Source organism: Heterodontus francisci, chromosome 34 (genome assembly GCF_036365525.1).
Source record: "Heterodontus francisci isolate sHetFra1 chromosome 34, sHetFra1.hap1, whole genome shotgun sequence".
NCBI lineage: Eukaryota > Metazoa > Chordata > Chondrichthyes > Heterodontiformes > Heterodontidae > Heterodontus > Heterodontus francisci.
The window spans coordinates 1,522,606-1,548,584 of record NC_090404.1 but is presented as its reverse complement, the minus strand read 5'-3'; the positions used below and the strand labels follow the sequence as shown (position 1 = coordinate 1,548,584).

At 46.3% G+C, this 25,979-nt stretch overlaps 1 protein-coding gene across 1 annotated transcript; it reads left to right on the top strand.

Annotated features, from left to right (window-relative positions):
- The first annotated feature begins 902 nt into the window (after positions 1-902).
- LOC137348454 (zinc finger protein 850-like) lies at positions 903-24,987 on the top strand. The gene is made up of 7 exons (XM_068013760.1): positions 903-5,521; positions 13,818-13,896; positions 14,966-15,194; positions 16,274-16,394; positions 18,704-18,816; positions 19,930-20,051; positions 20,548-24,987. Exons 1-7 carry the CDS (start codon positions 3,435-3,437, stop codon positions 22,156-22,158), a joined length of 4,362 nt encoding a protein of 1,453 aa, XP_067869861.1. The 5' UTR covers positions 903-3,434; the 3' UTR covers positions 22,159-24,987.
- The last annotated feature ends 992 nt before the right edge of the window (positions 24,988-25,979 follow it).

The window sequence follows — 25,979 nt, the reverse complement described above, 5'->3', positions numbered from 1 at the left end:
CATCACTCTCACCAGTATTCAGAACTGAATACCATTTGGAGAGTGAGATGCACCTGGGGGATTCCTGCACTACCTGCCTGATCTTTCTTGGTCTGGAAGCCACCCATTCCCTTTCTGCCTGCATGCCCTTATGCAGAGGGGTGACTACATCTCCAAACATTATATCCACGAAACACTGAGCCTTGTGGTGCGCTGTAGTGATGCCAGTCGCTGCACAGGCTTTGAAAGCCAGCGCTCGAGCTGCTGCAGCCGACAACACTTCCTGCACATGTGGTTGTCCGCAGCACAAGAAGCATTCCGGAGATCCCACGTGGAGCAGGATGCGCGCTCAACGGGTCTGAGCTGCCTCGCCCTGCTTCAATTTATTCAACTATTAAACTTACTACTTTCACAAATAAGACTCACCAGCTACTCGCCAATCAGCTGCTTTTCCTGTGTCGACAGCACTCTGCAGAGGTTAACTAAAATGTTTTTACTTAACTTTTATTAACATCTAAAGTTTTTGGATAATTTACTGAAAAATTCAGAGTTCTTTGGTGTTCCTATCCCCTATTGTTTGTTTTTTAACTTCATCCCCTAGATCTGATTGATGAATTGAGCACTGATTTTAATGATGTGATTTAAAAACTAAAATCGATTTTATAATTTTAATACTCATGAATCAATCAAGTCTTATTTTATAGTTGTTTCATTTAGATTAAATTAAAAGCTTACCGATATACACTCCCTGGCCTGTTCTCTGTTTCCCCTTGCGCTCTCTCTCTTGACTGTGATGTCACATTTTAATGTTGCCTCTGTTTGCTTTGGCTCCAATCTCCGCTCTGCTCCCCGCTCCTTTATCTCCGGACTCCGATCTCCTAGTGCTTTTTGAATCCCGCTCTGCTCCTGCTCCTTTATCTCCGGACTCTGATCTCTTAGTGAGATATATCAATATCTCTTCATAATTTTATGCTTCCATCTATGCTACTTAGAATGTGGCTTATCATTTTCCCATCGCCACCTCTACCACCTAGAAGGACAAGGGCAGCAGATGCATGGGAACACCAGCTGTTCCCCTTCAAGCCACACACCATCCTCACTTGGAACTATATCGCCGTTCCTTCACTGTCGCTGGGTCAAAATCCTGGAACCCCCTTCCTAACAGCACTGTGGCTTACCACCATCTTCTCAAGGGCAATTAGGGATGGGCAATAAATGCTGGCCTAGCCAGCAATGCCCACATCCCAGGAATGAATTTAAAACACTTGGATATATGGCTCTTCATCTGAATATCTGCATCGTTAATACATATGGAGAATAGTTGAAGGTCCAGCACTGATCCTTGTGGGATACCAGTAGTCCATGCTGCTCTCTGTCTGCTGCCACTGGGCCAATCTCCAAACCAGGTGAACGATTTCCGTCAAATCATTGGGATTTTGTTAAGCTGCCAATAATTATACGTTGTCCTTTGTGCATAACTAGTCAGCCTCTGGACTTTTTCTTGCCACAGTGACTATCTTGTATCCATAGAATCATAGAAGGTTTACAGCACAGAAAGAGGCCACTCGGCCCATTATGTCTGTACTGGCCGAAAAACGAGCCACCCAGCCTAATCCCACTTTTCAGCATTTGGTCCGTAGCCCTGCAGGGTTTGCACCTGAGGTGAATATCCAGACTCTTTTTAAATGAGTTGAGGGTCTCTGCCTCAACTACCCTTGCAGGTAATGAGTTCCAGACCCCCACCACCCTCCTGGGTGAAAAAACTTTTCTTCATCTCCCCTCTAATCTTTCTACCAATCAATTTAAATCTATGCCCCCTAGTCACTGAATAGGCCCTTCACCTCCACTCTATCCAGGCTCCTTACAACTTTGTACGTTTCAATCAGATCGCCCCTCCGCCTTCTCTGTTCCAAGCCTATCCAATCTTCCCTCATAGCTGCATTTTTCCAGTCCTGGCAACATCCTCGTAAATCTCCTCTGTATCCTCTCTAGTGCAATTACATCCTTTCTGTTAATGAGTTGACCAGAACTGCACATAGTAATCAAATTGTGGCCTAATCACAACTTCTATTCTGTACCTGAGCTAATAAAGGAGAGGATTCCATATGCCTTCTTGACCACCTTATCGACCTGTCCTGCTACCTTTTGGGATCTGTGTACATTTACTCCAAGGTCCCTCACTCCTCTACACCTCTCAGTATTCTCTTATTAATTATGTATTCCTTTGCCTTGTTTGACCTCCCGTTTCTCCAAGTTGAATTCCATTTGTCACTTTCTGCCCACCTGACCAGTCCATTGATATCTTCCTGCCGTCTACAGTTATCCTCCTCACTATCTACCACACGGCCAATGAGTATGAATATGAAATTCAGTTAACTCAGCCATACGTTTTGTACTTAGTGTTTTTCTGAAGAATGCAACATATGAATATACGAATTAGGAGCAGGGGTAGGCCACTCGGCCCCTCAAGCCTGCTTCGCCATTCAATAAGTTCATGGCTGAACTGATTATTCCACATTGCCACGTACTCCGATAACCTTTCAGCCCCTTGCTTATCAAGCATCTATATAACCCCTACCACTACCTCTGCCTTAAAAATATTCAAAGACTCAACATGACTGGCTCAGTCCTCCAGTTACTGCCTGCTCGCTTCCTGTTTGTTGGAAGGATGGATACAAAGTTGGCTGAGTAACAGGAAACAGAGTAGTGGTGAACAGTTGATTTTTGGACTGCAGGAAGGTGTATTGTATTGTTCTCCAGGGGTCAGTACTAGGACCACTGCTTTTCCTGATATATATTAATGATCTAGACTTGAGTGTGCAGGGAACAATTTCAAAACTTGCAGACAGCAAATACTTGGAAGGATTGTGAACTGTGAGCAGGATGGTGATCGATTTCAAGAGGATATAGACAGGCTGGTGGAATGGGCAGTCGAGGCAAATGAAATTTAATGTAGAGAAGTGTGAGGTGATGCGTTTTGGTAGGAAGAACGAGGAGAGACCATATAAAATAAAGGGTACAATTCTAAAGGGGGTGCAGGAGCAAAGAAACCTGGGATATATGTGCACAAATCGTTGAAGGTGGCAGGGCAGGTTGAGTAAGTGGTTAAAAAGGCTTATGGGATCCTGGCCTTTTTAAAAAGCATAGAACACAAACACAAGGAAGTTATGATGAACCTTTATAAAACTGTGGTTCAGCCTTAACTGGTGTATTGTGCCCAATTTTGGGCACCACTCTTTAGGAAGGATATGAAGACGTTCGAGAGGGTGTAGTGGTACTCAGATCTTCGAGAAAACTTACCCTCCAACATTGATTGCAACTCTTAGTGAGCATCGAGATTACAAAGAAAGGCTCACAACCTTTATTGCAGGGGCCCAGCGAGCAGGCGCAGGGGAGGATGATAGACAGAGACCCAGGGTTTGTCTGCTGAGCATGTGCAGTGTGAACCAATTAGGATGGGCGCCTGTGGAGCAGGAGGGAGAGCACAGGGGGGTGCGGGATCCATGTGGCGCATGCGTGTTGTCAGCCTCAACTTGGTGCAGCTGGAGCATGTTCCGCTGCGCTGGAGCTTGTGGTTATTGCAGCTGCCAGGACTGTTGATCCTTTCAACCAACCTGTGCAGCAGCTGGTGCCTCAAAATCAGCTTCACTGCCCCTGGGCTGGCAATGGGGAAAATAAAACAACCTTCTACATCATACCCCTTTTACAAGTCATTTTACAGGGTTGTAGAAATGGACCAGTTACAGACGGGATGCTCAAACAAAACGTCACATCAAGATCTGAAAGAGTCACGCGATTCGTCAGGACCTGAATGTCATCAGCCTTTTCACATGGAAGGAGAAAGCAGCAATCTCAGTACAGACAAACTGTACACATGTTCCGTGTATAGACTGTCCTTCAGCCGACCGACTGACCTGACGAAACACGTGCACTGTCACAGCGAGGAGAAACCAGCTAAAGGTGGGGATGGTGAGAAGGGATTCAGTTCCCCATCTGTGTTGGAAATTCATTGGCGCAGTCACACTGGGGAGAGTCCGTTCACCTGCTCCGTGTGTGGAAAGGGATTTCCTTGTCCATCCCATCTGCGAACACACCAGATTCTTCACACTGATGAGAGACCATTTAAATGTTCCGACTGTGGGAAGGGCTTTAAAAGTCCCCGGGATCTGACAGTACACCAGCTTGTTCACACTGGGGAGAGACCGTTTAAATGTTCCGACTGTGGGAAGAGCTTTAAAAGTCCCCGGGATCTGACAGTACACCAGCTTGTTCACACTGGGGAGAGACCGTTTAAATGTTCCGACTGTGGGAAGAGCTTTAAAAGTCCCCGGGATCTGACAGTACACCAGCTTGTTCACACTGGGGAGAGACCGTTTAAATGTTCCGACTGTGGGAAGAGCTTTAAAAGTCCCCGGGATCTGACAGTACACCAGCTTGTTCACACTGGGGAGAGACCGTTTAAATGTTCCGACTGTGGGAAGAGCTTTAAAAGGTCCCAGAATCTGAAGGAACACCAGCGCCTTCATGCTGGTGATAGGCCGTTCACCTGCTTCATGTGTGGGAAGGGATTCACTCGATCCTCAAATCTACTGGCACACCAGCACCTCCACACTGGGGAGAGGCCTTTTACCTGTTCCATGTGTGGGAAAGGATTCACTCGGTCCTCAAATCTACTGGCACACCAGCAAGTTCACACTGACGAGAGACCGTTTATATGTTCTGACTGTGGGAAGAGCTTTAAAATCTACCAGGAGCTGAAGAGACACCAGCGGCTCCACACTGGGGAGAGGTTGTTCACCTGCCCAGTGTGTGGGATAGAATTCACTCGGTCTTCGCATCTGCTGAGGCACCAGCAAGTTCACACTGGGGAGAGGCCGTACACCTGCTCTGTGTGTGGGAAGGGATTCACTCAGACATCCCACCTACTGCGACACCAGCCAGTTCACACAAGGGAGAGACCGGTGAAACGTTCCGACTATGGGAAAATCTATAAAGGGCCCCAGGAAGTGCAGGGAGATCAGCTGGAGGGAGCTGGAAAGAAACTGTTCACCTGCTGTTTGTGTGGAAAGAGATTCACTCGGTCTTCGAATTTGTTAGCACACCAACTTGTTCACACTGATGAGAGACCATTTACGTGTTCTGACTGTGGGAAGAGTTTTAAGAGCTCCAGGGACCTGAAGAGACACCAGCACCTGCACACTGAAGTGAGGCCATTCACTTGCTCCATGTGTGGGAAGGGATTCACTTGTTCGTCCCGCCTGCTAACTCACCAGCGAGTTCACGCTGGAGCGAGGCCTTTCTCCTGCTCCGTGTGTGGCAAGAGATTTAGTGAATCGCTCACTCTGAGCAAACACCAGCGAGTTCACACTGGCGAGAGGCTGTTCATCTGCTCCGTGTGTGGGAAGGAATTCACTCGGTCCTCGAACCTTCTGGCGCACCAGCGAGTTCACACTGGCGAGAGGCCGTTCATCTGCTCCGTGTGTGGGAAGGGATTCACTCGGTCGTCCCATCTGCTGAAGCACCAGCAAGTTCACACTGTCCTGTAACATAGGGCCCTGAAGAGAGCTGGGGTGACATGAACGTGGATGAATGTTTGATCAATTTTTGTACTGCTGCTTAATCTTTCAAACTGTTGTGCTTAATTTGACTGTTCATTGCATTATATATAGTGTGCAGCACAGAATCAGGCCATTCGGCCCAACTGGTCCATTCTGGTGCTTATGCTCAACATGACTCTTCTCCCACCCCCTACTTCAATTCACTCTAGCAACATAACCTGCTATTCCTTCTGACCTTGTGCTTATCTGGCTTCCCCTTAAATTTAGCCATGCCATTTGCCTCACCTATAGCTTGCGGTAGCAAGTTTCATCTACCTTATACTTATAGCCTGTAAATACGATGAGATTCTGTTCAGCTGACCAGTACGTTGTTGTACTTTATCTTTTTTTGATGAATGAAACCTTACTGAGCCCCTGTACCCATATTAATGGAATGAAGTGCCAGGCAAGTAAAGGCACAATGTCTGTCTGAGAATCTAATAATAATCTCACGGACTGTACAGGTGTAAAAACTGGATGGGCTTGTGGTTATAATCTGGTCACAAATGGACAAAATTCGCCTTGGAGTCCGGGAGGCAATGAATGGATAGGTCCAAATAATCCCATTTCCTGAGCGGTAACTCAACTTGTGGATAAGAACAGACTGCTTAAGCCGTTGTCAGTTGGAACAGACTGGGGAATTCTCTGTGCTCCAGATCGAGAGAATTACCACCCAATCTGTGTTATGCAGCACTCCTCTTAATAAATCCTGGAGAGACAATTTGTGTTCTTGTGAGCTTCATTATCTGGTATCCAAAACCCTGGGACTCTGGATCATACCGTGTGCGGAAAGGGATTCCCTGTATCAAACCTGCAGACATACCAGAGTCTCCATATTGTGACTGCGCTGGTTTGATTCGATTGCAGCATTGTAACAAGAGGCCATTCTGTCCCTCGATACTTTTTCAGTTATTCAGTTAGATTATGGCTAATCTGTATCTTAATTCTGTAAGATTTTAAAAGAGGCAGTCTCACTTCCCTCTAAGTTCCTGTCCCCATACTGAGACAATTACATGAAACGGACTTTGGATATAATTTCCACTGTTTGTGGAACACCTTTATTAACTCACCAAGTAATAGTATATCCTGACAACACCAGTTGCTCAGTAGACCCGTGTACAGAAATTCGTCCTTGGGTGGTCAGGTCTGCTGAACGATGTCTTCCTGTGACTGACCAAGTCACACTTCCCAGCTGCAGTAACAATGTCCTTTTGAGCTGTGGCTTTTATACCCCTTTCTGAGCCTGGCCCCTTGACCTATAAGGTAATGTTTTGAATTGGGTCAGTGTTTTGAATTGGGTCATCCGATTGGGTTTCAGTGTCTTATCAATCCCACCCTGGCTATGCAAGATCACCTGCATGTGGTCATATCCTGCCCTCAGCAGGGGGATTCCCTAGGTGTATACCACCCATGGATGTGATATCTGTATCTTGATGAGGCAAGAAGGAAACCATTCACTCATATTTCAAAAGGCCATTCTCCCGGAATGTGGTTGTAGACAGGCTGTTTGATGTTCCAATAGCCCAGGCTATCACCTCAGTGGCAGGTCCTGATTCATCTGTCTGTGTGTGCAGCAAATTTAGTATACTGTATTCATTGCTTACAATGATGTCTCCTCTACACTGGGGAGACCAAACGCAGATTGGGTGACCGCTTTGCGGAACAACTCCACTCAGTCTGAAAGCATGACCCCGAGTTTCCGGTTGCTTGCCACTTCAACCCTTCCCCCTGCTCTCCTGCCAACATTTCTGTCTTTGGCCTGTTCCAGTGTTCCAGTGAACATCAACGCAAGCCCGAGGAACAGCACCTGATCTTTCGATTGGGCACTCTACAGCCTTGCGGACTGAACATTGAGTTCAATAACTTCAAAGTATGACTGGCCTTTTTAAAATATTTTATTTTTTAACCATGTGCCTGTTTTTCATGTAGTCAGAGCTGCTCATTGTTCCACTATTAACACACTCTCTGGACTAATGTTTTGTCTTTTACCACAAGCATTAAAACTCTCTTTGCCTTTGTCCCAGGACAGCTTTGTTATTTAATCTCTCCTGCCCTCTGCCCTATCAAACACCTTCCCCTTTGTTCTCTCTCCCCCCACCCGCCCCCCCCCCCCCACCCCACCTCCCCCCCCCACCCCACCTCCCTCTCCTTCACTTGCTTAAAACCAAATTCTTTTCTAACCTTTGCCAGTTCTGATGAGACCTGAAACATTAACTCTGCTTCTCGCTCCACAGACGCTGCCGGGCCTGCTGAGTATTTCCAGCACTTTTTGTTTTATTTTTTTTTAAATCAATCTCTGTTTTAAAATTTTCAGTTCACTGTTTCCTGTAAACCTGTTTTTAAACTATTGGAGGCAGCCTGTTGTGAAACAAATAGCCTCATAAAATAAGTGGAATAAACCCACAGTGTCCCAGGCCCTGAAAATGAGACTGCAGAAAATGGGCACCGTGCAAACTACCCATTTTCATCGACTATATGTCTGCCCATATTACCACTCTGGCTATGTCCTCCTGAGGTCTGTTGCTATCTTTTTCATTGAGGATTATCTCACTTCTGAGTTTATATCATCTGCAAACTTTGAAATTATACCCTGTATACTCAAGTCTGGGTCATTGCTAGGTATCAGAAAAGTAGTGGTTCTAATACTGACCCCGAGGGGACACACTTCCCTCCAGTCTGAAAAACAACCATTTACCACTATTCACCTTTCTGTCCCTCAGCCAATTTTGTATCTGCATTCCCACTGTCCCTTTACTCCCATGGGCTTCAATTTTGTTAACAAGTCTATTTTGTGGTTTTTATCAAACACCTTATGAAAGGCCATACACCCATCAACCACAGTATCTTCATCAAACTTCTCCATTATTTCACCAAAGAACTTGATATTCGAATACAATTTGCTTTTATCAAATCCGTGCCATCTTTCATTTATTAAAGTTTTCCCACCAAAAAACATTGGGCTGACTGGCCTTAAGTTGCTAGGTTTAACCCCCTCCTTTTTTTTAAACAGTGGTGTAACATTTGTTACCCTCCAGTGTTCTGGCATCACTTCCATATCTGAGGAGGATTGGAGGTTTGTGCCTCTGCAGTTTCCACCCTCGCTTCCCTCAGCCACCTAAGTTGCATCCCACACAGACCCCCTCCCCCTCCCCCTCCCCCCCCCCCTCCCCCCGGGTGACTTTTCTACCTTGCCTACTGCTAACCTTTAAAGTACCTGCCCCCTTTCTATTTTTATCTGATGCAATTTCTGTACTACCTCTTACTGAGACACTTCTTGTCCCATGAAGATAAATGCAAAATACTCATTTGATACCTCAGCCATGTCCTCTGCCTCCACAAGATCTTCCTTTTTGGTCCCTAATCAAGCCCACCTTTCCTTTAACGACACTTTATATGTTTATAATTATAAAGACTTCTGGGTTCCTTTTTATATTATCTGCTAATCTAATCTCATACACTCTCTTCAGCACTCTTATTTCCCTTCTCTGTGCTCTGTTAATTTTTATTCAGTTTGATTCCCTACTAAATTTTGAACTTGACATTTATCAAAAGCCTCCTTTTTCTGTTTTGTTTTAATTTCTATGTCATTAGTCATCCAGGGAGTTCCAGCTTTGGATGTCCTTTTTTCCCCTTCATGCGAATGTGTCTCGTCTGGAGATGACTCCAGTTTCTCTGGTCTCTCCATGTAACTGACTTCTTTCATCCCTGGTACTGTAATAGCAAATCTTTAGGCATCTTTCCGTCCATTCTGTTATCTGGCACTTGTTTCCACATGTCTGAGCTTGGTGATCCTGTAGATGGTAAATACTGCAGACACAATAAACCAGTGGTAGGATTGCTGTTGAAGTAGAAATCTCTGCCCGTGTGTTTTGAGGCATCCAATCAGGGCATTTTTCACCTTGTTCCAAGTTTTAAAAGAAAAGCAATTATTGCTGGTTTATTAAAGTCATTAACAGCCTCTCATATAAGACACTCAAAAAAAAAAAAAGGGCTCGTACATTTTCCACAGAGCGACAGACCTGAACTTCAGTTAGAGAACACAGTTCCAAAACATTGAGCGATTAAATCAGACTCGGGTGTCCTGGAGTTAGTAACAGAAAAGTAACAGCCGGCGTGCTTGGAACTGTGACTGAAGGCTCGGACAACCCATGAGTTAACAAACAATTAATCCAATGTTCATTAATTCGTGAGTTTAATGGTGGGGTGCTTACCCAGAATTCACCACGCAGCAGAATGTGCCCTATGAATCAGGATGTAGCTTGAGAAAGGAGAAGCAAGGCGCATAAAGAATGAGGAGAGACAGATAGCACAAGAGTTAAGAAATAAGGTATTAGTACAATACATCTACTGGATCCTCTTTATCCACAGCACATGTTCAAAGAACTCCAATAAATTGGTTAAACATGATTTCCATTTCACAAAACCATGTTGACTCTGCCTGGTTAACTTGAATTTTTTTAAGTGCCCTGCTATAACATCTTTAATAATAGCTTCTAACATTTTCGCAATAGCAGATGCTAAGCTAACAGGCCTGTAGTTTCCTGTTTTATGTCTCCCTCCCTTTTTGAATAAAACTAATTTCCAATCAAATGGAACCTTCCTCGAATCTAGGGAACTCTGGAAAATTAAAGCCAATGCATCAACTATCTCACTAGCCACTTCTTTTAACAAGTCAATCACGACCTGGGGACTTGTCAGCCCGCAGCTCCAACAATTTGCTCAGTACCACTTCCCTGGTGATTGTACTTTTCGAGTTCCTTCCTCCCTTCCATTTCCTGATTTACAGCTATTTCTGGGCTGTCACTTGTATCCTTTATAGTGAAGCCCGATGCAAACTACCTGTTCAGTTCATCTGCCATCTCCTTATTTTCCCTTACTGACTCCCCAGACTCACTTTCTAAAGGACCAATACTCACTTTGTTAACTTTTCTTTTTTAAATATCTATCGAAACTCTTACAATCTGTTTTTAGATTTCTAGCCAGCTTTCTCTCATACTCTAATTTTTCCCTCCATATTAATCTTTTAGTTGTTCTTTGCTGCTTTTTATATTCTGTCCAAACTTCTGACCCATCTTTGCACAATTATATGCTTTTTCTTTAAGTTTGATACTATCTTTAACTCTTTTAGTTAACCACAGATGATGGGTTCTCCTCTTGGAATTTTTCTTTCTCATTGGACTATATCTATTCTGTGTATTCTGAAATATCCCCTTAAATGTCTGCCAGTACATCTCTAGTGATCTAACTTGCCAGTTCTCTTTTGCGAGCTGTGCTTTCATGCCCTCATAACTGTCCTTATTTAAGCTTAAAAGACTAGTCTTAGACCCACTCTTCTCTCCCTCAAACTAAATGTCAATCATACTATGATCACTGCTGCCCAGGGGCACCTTCACAATGAGGTCATTAATTAATCCAATCTTGTTGCACAATACCAGGTCTAGTATAGCCTGCTCTCCGGTTGGCTCCAGAATGTGCTGTTCTAAGAAGCTATCCGGAAAACATTCTATGAACTCCTCATCTAGGCTACCTTTGCCCATCTGATTTTTCCAGTCTATATGTAGATTAAAATCCCCATGATTATCACTGTACCTTTCTGACAAGCACCCTTTATTTCTTCCTTTATACCCCATCCTACAGTGTGGTTACTGTTAGGGTACCTGTACACCACTTCGACAAGTGACTTCTTGCCTTAATCATTTCTCATCTCGACCCAAACCGCTTCTACATCCAGGTTTCCTGAACTTAGGTCATCCCTCTCTATTGTGCTAATACCATCATTAATTAAGAGAACCACCCCTCCACCTTTTCCTAGCTTCCTGTCCTTCCTAAATGTCATGTACCATTCAATATTCAGGTCCCAATCTATGTCATCCTGCAGCCATGTCTCTGTAATGGTTATCAGATCGTACTTATTTATTTCTATTTGCACTATCAGTTCATCCATTTTGTTTCAAAGGCTACATGCATTCAGATACAGAGCCTTTTGTTTTGTCCTTTTATTATTTTTGTGACCTCTAACCTTGTCTGCTGATTACTCTTAGATTTGTATGCTCTGTCCCTTCCTGTCACAGTCTGTTTATCAATTCCCATATTAATACCTTTCCCTCTTGCCTTGTCTCTACTATTTGATTTACCACATCTTCCCAAATTTGATCTCTTGCCCCCACTATTTAGTTTAAAACCCTCTCTACTTCCCTAGTTATGCAGCTCGCTAGAACACTGGTCCCAGAACAGTTCAGGTGTCAACCGTGCCAACGGTACAGCCCCCACTTTCCCCAGCACCGGTGCCAGTGCCCCACAAACCGGAACCCACTTCTACCACACCAGTCTTTCAGCCATGCATTAATTTCTCTAATCTTATTTGCCCTACTCCAGTTTGCACGTGGCTCAGGTAATAATCCAGAGATTATTCTCAATTGGTGCCTAGCTCCTCATTCTGACTATGCAGAACCTCTTTACTTGTCCTGTCTATGTCGTTGGTACCTACATGGACCACAACGACTGGAACCCCACCCCCCCCCCCCCCCCCAACTACTGTAAGTTCCTGTCCAGCCCTGAGCAGATGTCCCAAACCCTGGCACCAGGCAGGCAACACAGTCTTCTGGACTCTTGCTCTTTTGCTGCAGAGAACAGTGTCAATCCCCCTCACTATACTGTCCCCTACTATCGCTACTTTCTTTTTTGCTCCCTCCACTTGAACAGCTTCCTTACCATGGTGCCACGGTCCGTCTGCTCAGCCACACTACAGCCCTCGTCCATACAAGCTGCAAGAACCTTGAACTTGTTTCTCAATTGCAAGGGCTGAGGCTTCTCCACTTCCATCTTCTCGATCCCCTTATCTGCCTGACTTGCAGTCACACCCTCCTATCCCCGACCACTGACCAATAGAGATGACCCTATCCGAAGGGGTGTGACTGCCTTCTGGAACAAAGTGTCCAGGTAGCTTTCCCCCTCCCTGATGCATTGCAGTGTCTGCAGCTCGGCTTCCAGTTCAATGACTCCGAGCTGAAGCTCCTCAAGCGGCAGCACATACGACAGATGTGGTTGCCATGGATTGCTGTGGCATCCAGGAGCTCCCACAGACTGCAGCCATGACACATCACTTGTCCTGCCATCTTTATTGTGTTAACTTAATTAATTTTTTCCTTAATTAATTTATAGTTCCCCTCCTTACCAAACTCCATTCTTCACACTCTGTGCCCTTCAGCTGCACTCAAGCATCATTGAGAGTCCCCTGAATTTATACTCTCTGAAAATGATGGTGTGTCAGCTTTGCTAGAGCTCAGAAACCAGTTTAAGCTAGCTCCATAATTAACTAACTGCAGCTACTCTCAGAGAGCTTGTAGACCACTGTTTAAAACTGTAAGAAACTTAACTTAGCAGTAATTTCAGTTCATTGCTAAATGTAAACAAAACAAAAATTAGACTTTAAAATCCCCTCACATACCAAACTCCCTTCTTCATACTCTGTGCCCTCTAGCAGTACTCAATACTGTGGTTACAAAGGCCGGTGAGAGCCTGCAAATTCTACAGTGAGTAACTCGCCTTCTGACTCCAAAGTCTGTCCATCTACAAGGCACAAGTCTGGAGTGTGATGGAATACTTTTCACTTGCCTGGATGAGTGCAGCTCCAACAACACTCAATAGGCTTCATACCATCCAGGACAAAGCAGCCGCATAATCAGAACCCTATCCACCACCTTAAACATTCACTCCCTCCACTGTCGGTGCACAGTGAGAGCAGTGGTGTGTACCATCTACAAGATGCAATGCTGTGATTCGCCAAAGCTCCATCCTCAGCACTTTCTAAACCCACGACCTTTACCAACTAGAAGGACAAGGGCAGCAGATGCATGGGAACACCACCACCTGCAAGTTCCCCTCCAAGTCACACACCATCCTGACTTGGAACTATATCGGCACTCCTTCACTGTCGCTGGGTCAAAATCCTGGAACTCCCTCCCTAACAGCACTGTGGATGTACAACACCACATGGACTGCAGCAGTTCAGGAAGGTGGCTCATCACCACCTTCTCAAGGGCAATTAGGGAAAGGTAGTTTTGCCAGTGACACTCATATCCCATGAACAAATATAAGAAAAAAAATCTCTGAATCTCCTCCAGCGCGACAAACCTTCTAGCCTATTAAGTATCCCTGGTTTTAATCACCCCACTATTAGCGACTGTGCTTAGGCCCTTAGCTGTGTAATTCCATCCCTATACCTCTCTGTCCTCCTTTAAGACAGTACCTAAAAGCTACTTCTTCGACCAAGATTTTGGGCATCAGCTGTCATATACCAGGGCGGCACAGTGGCGCAGTGGTTAGTACCGCAGCCTCACAGCTCCAGGGACCCGGGTTCGATTCCGGGTACTGCCTGTGTGGAGTTTGCAAGTTCTCCCTGTGTCTGCGTGGGTTTTCTCCGGGTGCTCCGGTTTCCTCCCACAAGCCAAAAGACTTGCAGGTTGATAGGTAAATTGGCCATTATAAAATTGTCACTAGTATAGGTAGGTGGTAGGGATATATAGGGACAGGTGGGGATGTTTGGTGGGAATATGGGATTAGTGTAGGATTAGTATAAATGGGTGGTTGATGTTCGGCACAGACTCGGTGGGCCGAAGGGCCTGTTTCAGTGCTGTATCTCTAATATAATCTAATCTAATCTAATATCTCCTTGTGTGGCTGGGTGTTAAATTTTGTTCAATAATGCTCCTATGAAGTGACTTGGGATGTTTCATTCCATTAAAGATGCTGTTTAAATACAAGTTGATGTTGTTAGATGACATACAGAGTAAGGGTTTTCAAATGTTATTCTTAGGTTTTGGTATTCTTTAGTGAGATATTAAGCAGAAAGAGACACAATCCAGATAATGGGGATGTAGGGTCCACTTATGGGAGCAGCTAGTGACCCTTAACTTGAAAAAGTATCTGCAATTAAGTACTCAAAAGATTTGAAAGTTACCAAGATTTCGGCCTGTGTCTTATTTTTGGGAGAGTTGTGTTAGTCGGTGCCATTTGCTATCTCTATAAGACAACTTGTGGATGATTTACATCAGGAAGCCGGGATGTACCCCTCCTGCAGTTCCCGACTCTCTGGGTTATTAGAGCATTTGTGCAACGACTTTACTAACTGGCATCGGAATCCATTTTAAGCTAATTGGCAAAAGAGCCAGCGGGAACATGAGGTGATTTTTTTCTGCAGCTAGTTTTTTATGATCTGGAAAGCACTGACTGAAACGAGAGTGGGTGGTGGAAGGAGATTCTTAGAAAGGTTCAAAGAGGAATTGAATAAATGCTTGCAGAGGAAAGAATTGCAGGGCGATGGGGAAATGAGAAGGGGTAAAAATGACCTCCTCCTGTTCTGCATCGCTCTCGGGTTTGTGCATTCCCAGATCATGTTGGTGGCAGAAGCGGGCGGCAATGGTGACCGTTCTTCCCCACAATCCTCTTCGATGATGAAACCGCTCCATCGTCTGACAAGGGTGCTTGTACGCATGCGCCCGCCGGGGATGCCTGGCTGCGCATGTGCCATTCCTGTTGTTTGTTCGATCGGGTCGAAGCGAAACGCGAGCGGAAAAGGGAGCGGCCGCTTCCCCAATTCCCGGGCCTTGGTGACCAGCAGTGAGTGCAGGGGGACCCAGCGAAGTGACTGCCATGGGGAGGGGTGTGTCTTGCCTCTTATTCGGGACTGGAGGCCACTTTTTGCCCCATTATTGCACCCGCCGCCTTTACGGGTCTTCCATTCCATCGGGCCGCGCTGATCCCTGCCGCTGCTTCTGCGCCTGCGCGCTGGAGTCTCGAATGGGGGAGGGGCTTTCGCTGTGTGGGGCATGCTGGGAAATCAAAGATTCTGTTCTTGGAGCCAGGGAGTGGGAAGGGGAGAGGAGTTATTGAGTGACAGTGTGAGGGAGCTGGGTTGGGGAGGCAGTGGTGGTTTGGTATTGTCACTGGACTAGTAACCCAGAGACCCAGGGCATTGCTCTGGGGGTATGGGTTCAAATCCCACCGCTGCAGAAGGTGGAACTTGAATTCAATTAATAAATCTGGAATTTTTTTTTAAAAGGCTAGTCACTTATTGGGGAAAAACCCATCTGCTTCACTAATGCCTACACGTGACCTCAGAAATCGCCCAGTTGCATCTAACCGCTACGAAGTCAATATGGAATGAAACTGGATGGACCGCCCGGCATCGACCTAGGCACCAGAAATGAGAACGACAAACCCAATCGAGCCTGCAAAGTCCTCCTTACTAACATCTGGGGGCTTGCGCCAAAGTTGAGAGAGCAGTCCCACAGATTCGTCAAGCCTGACATCATCATACTCACCGAATCATACCTTACAGTGTCCCAGACATCCCCATGGTCTACATGGATTTTCGTAAGGTCCCACATGGCAGACTGGTCAGTAAAATGAAAGCCATGGGATACAGGGGAATGTGGCAGTGACATCACAGGAAAGCTGCAAGGTGATTAGTTGGTGAGTAACTGCTGTTAGGGAATAATTCTAAATAGTTGGGTAAGTAACCAAAGTAAAGAGAAAGGTCTACAGTTTTTTTATATAAAAGGTTTTTTTTTAAGGGAATCAAGGTCCCTAGTGTAAAAATTATCAAATTTTTGGGTAATTTAAGGGAGTAGATTAAGGGTAAGTCATGGCAGGGCAGCTCAGCAGTGTGGCGTGCTCCTCCTGTGCAATGTGGGAAGTCAGGGACACTTTTAGTGTCCAAGGTGAAGATGTGTGCAGGAATTGTCTCCAGCTGGATCTGGCGCAGCAGCTGGGGACACTGTGGAGCATCCGCGAGGCTGAGATCATCGTGGATAGCAAGTACAGGGAGGTGGTCACACCGCAGGTAAAGACTGCTCAGGCAGAAAGGGAATGGGTGACCGTCAGGCAGAGTAGAAGAACTAGGCAGGTAGTGCAGGAGTCCCCTGGGTCCATCTCCCTCTCTAACAGATTTTCCGCTTTGGATACTGTTGGAGGAGATAGCTTCTCAGGGGAATGCAGCAAGAGCCAAGTCTGTGGTACCATGGGTGGCTCAGCTGCAAAGGAGGGAAGGAAAAAGAGTGGGAGAGCTATAGTGATAAGGGATTCTATCGTAAGGGGTACAGATAGGCGTTTCTGTGGCTGCAAACGTGACTCCAGGATGGTATGTTGCCTCCCTGGAGCTAGGGCCCCCCAGACCCCCTCTCCGGCTCGGATCCCCCCATCATCTGCCCGCGTAACGCGATGACATCATCTGCGCATGCGCCAACTGGTCCTGGCACCGTGGAATGTAGTGCATGCGCAGAGGGTAGGAACCAATCTGAACATGTGCGCAGATTGGCGCAGTCGGATGATGTAAGCTGCCGGCTGCGTTGTCAGTAATCACTTTGTAAAAAAAAACGTCAGTAGCAATACAGCCAGTAACACAGGATTACTGAATGTTATTGTGTGGGAGCTGGATTAAATCAATAGCAGTTTACAGAGGAGACAGTGGCGGCATTGTAATGTCACTGGCCTGGTAATCCAGAGGCCTGTCCGAATGTCCTGGGTTCGTGGGTTCAAATCCCATCATGGCAGCTGGTGGAATTTAAATTCAATTAATTAATAAAAACCTGGAAGTCAAAGTTACTCTCAGTAATGGTGCCATTGATTGAAAACCCATCTGGATCACTAATGTCCTTTCGGGAAGGAAATCTGCTGTCCTTACCTGGTTTACATATGATTCCAGACCCACAGCAATGTGGTTGACACTTAACTGCCCTCTGAAATGGCCTAGCAAGCCATTCAGTTCAAGGACAATTACAGATGACCAACAAATGCCAGTGACACCCACATCCCATGAAAGAATAAAAAAACTGAACTAGTCCTCTCAGGCAGCGCATTCTGGGTCCTAACCACTTGCTACGTTAAAAAAAATTATCCTCATCTCGCATTTGGTTCTTTTGCGATTCACCTTAACTTAGTGTCCTCTGGTTCTCAAACCCTCCATCAATGGGAAGTTTCTCTCTATCTGCTCTGTCCTGACCCCTCACGATTTTGAACACCTCTATCAAATCTCTTCTCAACCTTCTCTAAGGAGAGCAATCCAGCTTCTCTAATGTATCCACGTAACCGAAGTTCCTCATCCCTGGAACAATTCTTTTTTTTATTTATTTATTTTTTTTAATTTAGAGATACAGCACTGAAACAGGCCCTTCAGCCCACCGAGTCTGTGCCGACCAACAACCACCCATTTATACTAACCCTACACTAACCCCATATTCTCTACCACATCCCCACCATTCCCCTACCACCTACCTACACTAGGGGCAATTTACAATGGCCAATTTACCTATCAACCTGCAAGTCTTTTGGAGGTGGGAGGAAACCGGAGCACCCGGAGGAAACCCACGCAGACACAGGGAGAACTTGCAAACTCCACACAGGCAGTACCCAGAATCGAACCCGGGTCGCTGGAGCTGTGAGGCTGCGGTGCTAACCACTGCGCCACTGTGCCGCCCATAATCTCATAATTCTCATAATCTTCTCTGCACACTCTCCAGTGCCTTCACATCCTTCTTAAAGTGTGGTGCCCATAATTAGACACAATACTCCAATTGAGGTTGAACCAGTATTTCATACAGGTTCATCATAACTTCCTTACATTTGCACTATATGCCTCTGTTCATAAAACCCAGGATTCCCTATGCCTTTTTAACCACCTTCTCAACCTGTCCTACCAGCCTCAATGATTTGTGCACATATACTCCCAGGTCTTTCTGTTCCTGCACCCCCTTTAGAATTGGACCCTTTCGTTTGTATTGCCTCTCCTTGTTCTTCCTACCAAAATGTATCATTTCACAGTATTATATTTCACCTGCCCTTTCCATCAGTCCATCAATATCTTCCTGCAGTCTACAGCTTTCTTTCCCACGATCAAGTCACATGCCCAATTTTTGTATCAACTGCAAATTTGTTAATCATGCCCCCTACATTTAAGTATAAATTATTGATATATATCACTAAAGGCAAGGGACCTAGTACTGAGCCCTGTGGAACCCTCCTGGAAACAATCCTCCAGTCACAAAAACACCCGTCGACCATTACCCTTTGCTTCCTGCCACTGAATCAATTTTGGATCCAACTTACCACTTCTCCTTGGATCCCATGAGATTTTACTTTGCTGACCAGTCTGTCATGTGGGTCCTTGTCAAAAGCTTTGCTAAAATCCACGTGGACTACATCAAACACGCTATCATCATCGACTCTCAAACATTTCAATCAAGTTAGTCAGACATGACCTTCCCTTAACAAATCCATGCTAACTGTCCTTGATTAATCATGTCTTTCTAAGTGATGATTGATACTGTCCCTCAGATTTTTTTTTCAATAATGTGCCACTGAAGTTAGACTGACTTGCCTGTAGTTACTCGGTTTATCTCTTTCTCCCTTTTAAACAATGGTACAATGCTAGCTATCCTCTGGCACCACTCCTGTAGCCAGAGATTTTGGAAAATGGTGGTCAGAGCTTCCACTATTTCCTCCCTTGCTTCACTTAACAGCCTGGAATAGATTTCATCCAGGCTTGGTGATTTATCTACTTTCAAAGATGCTAAACCCCTTAATATTTCCTCTCTCGCTATGTATATCCCATCTCCAGTGCTTGCATGTGATGGTGCCCTGAGGAGGGTGGGTTGGGTGTGATTGAGGAGTGAAACAAGGCATCGCAGAGGGGTCGGTTCCTTTGGGATGCTGAAAGGCTGGGGGGGCGGGGGGGGGGGTGGTTGTGATTGAGGAGTGAAACAAGGCGTCGCAGAGGGATCAGTTCCTTTGGGATGCTGAAAGGCTGGGGGGGTGGGGGGGGGGGTGGTTGTGATTGAGGAGTGAAACAAGGCGTCGCAGAGGGATCAGTTCCTTTGGGATGCTGAAAGGCTGGGGGGGGGTGGTGGTTGTGGGGAGCATCTGTTTTTGGTCACCAGTATGTTGTTGTATTTTGTGTTCTTGTGGGCTTGATTATCTTGGTATCTGTAACCCTAAGACCTGGATCATTTGGAATGGCCTCATTGTGTAGAAAAGGATTCCCTGGTGTATCCCAGCTGCTGACAGCCCAGAGTCTCCACATTGTGACTGCGGTGTTTCAATTCCACTCATTTCCTGTAAACCATATTTATAAAATCTGAGGCAGCCCATTGTGAAACAAGCAGCCTTGTATAGAAAAGCAGAAGAAAGCCCCACAGTCTCCCCCAGACCCTGAACAAGAAACTGTAGAAAGTGGCTGCCCTCCGGCCACCGAATCTGCCTTACCAGCCCCCGCCCCTCAGGCAGCCCATTTGGCTGGAGGATCAGCCACTGTCTTGATCCTCCAGTTGTTGTTCATTCACTGTCTATTGGACGAAAGCTCACAGTAATCACGTTGTGGCCCTGGTTCACGTGGCCCTGAGAAGACGATGTCATTCAGGCTGTGGACCGGGGTCACATGTCGCTCGAGTGCGCTCTGCAAAACTGAAGAAGCTTCAATTGGTGACCGGATGCATGGACTCTCAAATTGTGTTTCCCTTTTCTCTCTCTCTCCACCCCACCTCCACCGATATCAATCAGATCAGAGGAAACTCACTTCCCGACTCTTAATAAACACTGAATTTACAAAGAAAGCCCCACACAGTAAGCCTGTAGCCCAGGGTTTGTTTCCTGAGCGTGCGCGGGGTGGACCAATCAAGATAGATGCTTGTGGATCAGGAAGGAGAGGGCGTGGGATCCATGTGGCACATGCGCATTGTCAGCATTTCCGGTGCGGCAGCTGGAGCCCTTTCTGGACTGTTGGGGGGATTGTGGTGATTGCAGCCGCCATTACTGTTGATCCTTCCAACCAATCTGTGCAGCAGCTGGGATCTTAAAATCTGCTCATTGCCCCTGGATCTGGAAAGGGGAAAAGGAAGCAACGTTTTCCTCTGATCCTTTTCTGAACTTGATTTACAGGGTTGTGGAGCCTATACAGACAGGACGCTCGAACTGAACATTAGGTCAAGATCTGACACAGTTGCTCGAATTACCTGGATCTGAATGTCATCAGCCTTTGCACATGGAAGGCAAGAGCAGCAATTGCAGTCCGGACAAATCGCACACTTGCTCCATGTGTGGAGTCACCTTCAGCCGATTGCCTGCTTTGGTGAGACACATGCACCGTCACAATGGGGAGAAACTGGGTAAAGGTGGGGATGGCGGGAAGAGATTCAGTTCTCCGTCTGTTTTGGAATTTCGGCGACACACTCACGGTGAGGACAGTCAGTTCACCTGCTCCTTGTGTGGAAAGGGATTTCTTTGTCCATCCCAACAGCACGCACACCAGCGAGTTCACTGTGACAAGAGACCATGTAAATGTTCCGACTGTGGGAAGAGCTTTAAAAGCTCGAAGGAGCTGAAGGGACACCAGCGAGTTCACACTGGAGAGAGGCCGTTCACCTGCTCTGTGTGTGGGAAGGGATTCGCTCGGTCCTCCAACCTGCTGGCACACCAGCGAGTTCACACTGGAGAGAGGCCGTTCACCTGCTCAGTGTGTGGGAAGGGATTCGCTCGGTCCTCCAACCTACTGGCACACCAGCGAGTTCACACTGGAGAGAGGCCGTTCACCTGCTCAGTGTGTGGGAAGGGATTCACTCAGCCATCCCACCTGCTGAAACACCAGCGAGTTCACAATAATGAGAGACTGTTTAGATGTTCTGAGTGTGGGAAGAGCTTTAACAGTTCACAAGAGCTGAAGGGACACCATCTTGCCCACACTGGAGAGAGAGCATTCGCCTGCTCCGTATGTGGGAAGGGATTTACTCTCTCATCTGCCCTGCTAGTACACCAGCAAATTCACACGGATAAAAGACCTTTTAAATGTTCTGTGTGTGGGAAGCGCTTCAAACTGGCCGAGTACCTGAAGAGACACCAGCCCAATCACACTAGGACAAAGAGGTTCACTTGTTCCATGTGTGGGAAGGCATTTTCTCAATCATCAGCTCTGATGATGCACCAGAGGGTTCACACGGGGGAGCGGCCATTCACCTGTTCCGTGTGCGGGAAGAGATTCACTCACGCATCCAATCTGCTGGCACACCAGCGAGTTCACACTGGAGAGAGGCCATTCACCTGCTCCGTGTGTGGGAAGGGATTCATTCGGTTATGCAACCTGCTGACACACCGGCGACTTCACACTGGAGAGAGACCATTCACCTGCTCCGTGTGTGGGAAGGGATTCACTCACTCATCCAACTTGCTGACACACCAGCGAGTTCACACTGGAGAGAGGCCATTCACCTGCTCCGTCTGTGGAAAGGGATTCACTCAGTCATCCCACCTGCATGCCCACCAGCGTGTTCACACTGATGCGAGACCGTTTAAATGTTCCGACTGTGGGAAGGGCTTTAACACGACTAGTAACCTGCTGACACATCAGCGACTTCACACTGATGAGAGACCATTTTACTGTTCTGAATGTGGGAAGAGCTTTAAAAACTCTCAGTACCTGCTGACGCACCAACGAGTTCACACTGGAGAGAGACCTTTTGCCTGCTCCATGTGTGGGAAGGGATTCGCTCAGTCATCCACCCTGCTGAGACACCAGCGAGTTCACATCGTTCTGTAGTCGATGGCCCTCCAATAGCTGGAGCAACATGAATGTTTTATACATTTTGTATTGCCATTTAATCTTCTAAACTGTTGTGCTGATGATTCCCTTTATTTGATCTTTCAGTCTTTCGTGTTATTTCAGAATTAGATATAATGTACAGAAACAGGCCATTCGCCCCATGTCAGTGTTTAAGCTCCACGTGAACCTCCTCCCACCCTACTTCAATTAACCCTATCAACATATCGTATTCCTTCCACCCTCGTGTTTATCTGATTTCCCTTTTTTGCCATGAATTAATCCTTGTTGTACCGTGTTCCACATACTCGCCACTCTTTTGTAAAGCAGTTTCTTCTGAATTCCCTTCTGGATTTATTAGTGACGGTTCTCATATCTCTGGCCCCATAAACACGATGACACTCTGTTGAGCTGATCAGTATGTTGTAATACTTTGTCTTTTTCTGATGAATGAAATATTACTGAGCCCCTGTGCCCGTGTTATGGGATAAAGTACCTGACAAGTAAAGGCACAGCATCTGGGTGCAAACTTAATAATATCACGGCCCATATAGGTGTGTTGTGACCAGGTGAGACAGGTGTCTAGGGTGTCCTTTCAGCCTTCACCTGGTCTTACAGGAACAGGGTTTTATTTTTAAACACGCTGTGTTTTTAGCTCCCTCTTGGTGAATCCTTGTTCACTGCTTTCTAATTATAAGGCAAAGAAACCAGCACATACTGGCTTTCTTAGGTTTTAAGAAGAAAAGTTTGAAATTTCTTAAACTCTAATTCAGTTAATGCCTATGGATACACGACACGCCCACACTAGCATACATACACGATACACACATGCAGACAGACACAGAAAAGAACAGATGACAAATAAAGTGAAAAAGTTTGAGGCAATATCTGAAGAGTTTTTGTCACGGTTCTTCGAGCTCACTGCAGAGTCCTTGATTGTAGGTCGATCTTGCTTTTCGTTGGGGCCCAGTATTATTCTTAAACCTTGTTCGCTGTAGGAGACTTTTCTCTCTTGGGGTTCATGTGTCTTCAGTGGATTCAGAGGCTTGTGAGAAAGAGATGGGAGCAGACAGGAGAGATCTTCTCAGTTCAGGAGCAAACTGACTTTCTGAGTTCAAACTCTGTGGCCAGTTCTAAAGAAAACCCTGGAACAGCCAGGTAGTCATGTGACCAGCTGGTCTAACCAATCCTGGCCCTTGTGGATTGTATCCTCCTTACAGGCCCTGGAATTTGCTTCCTCACCTTCGATGCCTGTTAGTGTGTAAATTTTTTTTCCAGCCGTGACTGATCTGTTTAACAAGTCATTTCCTCACCCCCAACAACTCAATGTTCATGACAAAATTAATGTGCCTCAATCTTGGTAGGTTGGGGCCTAATATGACAAGTGTGACAACCAAATGGGCTTGTGGTTACAATCCGGTTACAGATGAACTAGACCCCCATTATTCACCTCTACAATAGGTCATGGGAATACACAATTTGCACAAGATAGGTAGGAACCCAGGAACAGGGGAGGCCATTCAGCCCTTTGAACCTACTCGCCATTTAGTGAGGTCATGGCTAATCTGTGTCACAACACCATCTTAATTCCCTTGCCCAATAGAAATCTATCAATCCCAGTTTTGATGTTTTCAACTGACCCCAACCTCAACAGCCTTTTGGGAGAGAGTGTCCCAGATTTCCACCACCCTTTGAAGAAATACCGGATTGATATTGGTGTATGACCACCAGTCTCTCCAACTTCTCAAAGCACCAAACCCAGCAGAACTCACTCGCACTCACCTAACATTTACATACTCCACCTCACCCACACACACCTTCCAATGATGTCAGCCTCACACCCGTCTCTCACTGCCTCCTCGTGCCTCCAGCTATTCAGCTATGGTAGGCATATCACCCAAACACAATCACTGAAATTCTGCCCTCTCTGTTGCAGGACAAAGTCACCCATAATAAGAGGATGAACCAGAGAACCAGAGGTAGGCCTGCATTACTCCATTCACTAAGCCCTAGGGAGCAGATGGTGCTGGGAATCCTGGAGCGGGCTGTGGCGGACTCTGTGGCATTCGGCATTGCTGAGGCAAGTGTTGTGACCATGGACCTGCTGCTATCCTCCCCACCCTCTTCCACAAGAACTAGGAGTAGGCCATTCAGCCCCTCAACTGCTGCACCATTCGATAAGATCATGGCTGATCTGATCACTTTCCTGCCTTCCCCCATAACCCTTGACTCCCTTGTGGATCAAAAATCTATCCAACTCGGCCTTGAATATATGCAATGACCCAACCTCCACTGTTCTCTGGGGAAGAGAATTCCAAACACTAACAGCCCTCTGAGAGAAAACAAATTCTCCTCATGTCGGTCTTAAATGAGAGACCTCTAATTTTTAAACTGTGTCCCCCAGTTCTAGACTCCCCTACAAGGGGAAACCTCCTCTCAGCATCCCTCATTCCGACCTTCTCTTTCTATTTTCAAATACCCAAGAACTCCGCTTGGCCAGTTGACACACACAGGGAGAGTAACCCCACACCATTGCTGAGGATGTTCCATCACTTGATCTGACACTTGCAACCACCAGCTCAGGTACTGCCAATGCATGAATTTTAGAGGATTGTATAGAGTCAGCATCTGCACATGGTGAGTCACCATGCACAAGTGGACTGCAGCCAGGCCAGGGAGAAACGATAGTTCGTGTGCCAGCTCACCAGAGGGTGAGGTCAGAAATGATTTCTGCTACAGGGGAATCAGAGGAGAACTTCGAGGGCTCCCTGCAGGTGAATGGTAATGCAGGGGAGGCAGTGACGCTGTCGTAATGTCACTGAATTAGTAATCCAGATGCCTAGGCTAATGCTCTGGGGATGTGGGTTCAAATTCCACCACGGGAGATGGTGGAATTTGAATTCAATTAATAAAATTGTGGCATTAAACGCTAGTCTAATGGTGTCCATGAAGTCATTGTTGATTGTTGGAAAAACACATCTTTAGTTCCACTAATTCCCTTCAGGGAAAGAAACCTGCCGTCCTTACCTGTTCTGGCCTGCATGTGACTGCAGACTCATAGCAACATGGTTGACTCTTAACTGCCCTATGAAATGGCCTAGCAAACCACTTCAGTATAAGAAAAGGAGTGAAACCGGACGGACCACCCAGCATCGACCTAGGCATTGGAAACGAAAACGGAAATCCCAGCCCTATCGACCCTGCAAAGTCCTCCTTACTACCATCTGGGGACTTGTGCCAATATTGGGAGAGCTGGCCCACAGATTAGTCAAGCAACAACCTGACATAGTCATACTCACAGCATCATACCTTACAGGCAATGTCCCTGACCACCACCATCACCATCCCTGGTTATGTCCTGTCCCACTGGCAGGTCAGAACTACCAGAGGTGACGGTGGCACAGTGGTATACAGTCGGGAGGGTGTTGCCCTGGGAGTCCTCAACATTGACTCCGGACCCCAGGAAGTCTCATGGCATCAGGACAAACATGGGCAAAGAAACCTCCTGTTGATTACCACCTACTGCACCACCTTGGCTGATGAATCAGTGCTACTCCAGGTTGAACACCAGTTGGAAGAAGTGCTAAGGGTAGCAAGGGCACAGATTGTAGTCTGGGTGGTGGACTTCAATCTCCATCACAAAGAGTGGCTCGACAGCATCACTGTTGAGCAAGCTGGCCGAATCCTAAAGGACATAGCTGCTAGACTGGGCCTGTGTCGTTGGTGAGGAAAAAACCTGCTTGACCTCGTCCTCACTAATCTACATGCAGATGCAACTGTCCATGACTGTATTGGTAGGAGTGATCATCTCACTGTCCTTG

What these genes read in the sequence shown, in the direction of transcription:
- LOC137348454 (XM_068013760.1), top strand. Translation starts at nt 3,435, where the DNA reads ATGGGCGCCTGTGGAGCAGGAGGGAGAGCACAGGGGGGTGCGGGATCC. An exon ending in CAGCAAGTTCACACTGTCCT is followed by an intron (nt 5,522 to 13,817) that starts GTAACATAGGGC and finishes TCCTCCTTTAAG; the next exon opens with ACAGTACCTAAAAGCTACTT. An exon ending in CTCTCAAACATTTCAATCAA is followed by an intron (nt 18,817 to 19,929) that starts GTTAGTCAGACA and finishes ATTGGACGAAAG; the next exon opens with CTCACAGTAATCACGTTGTG.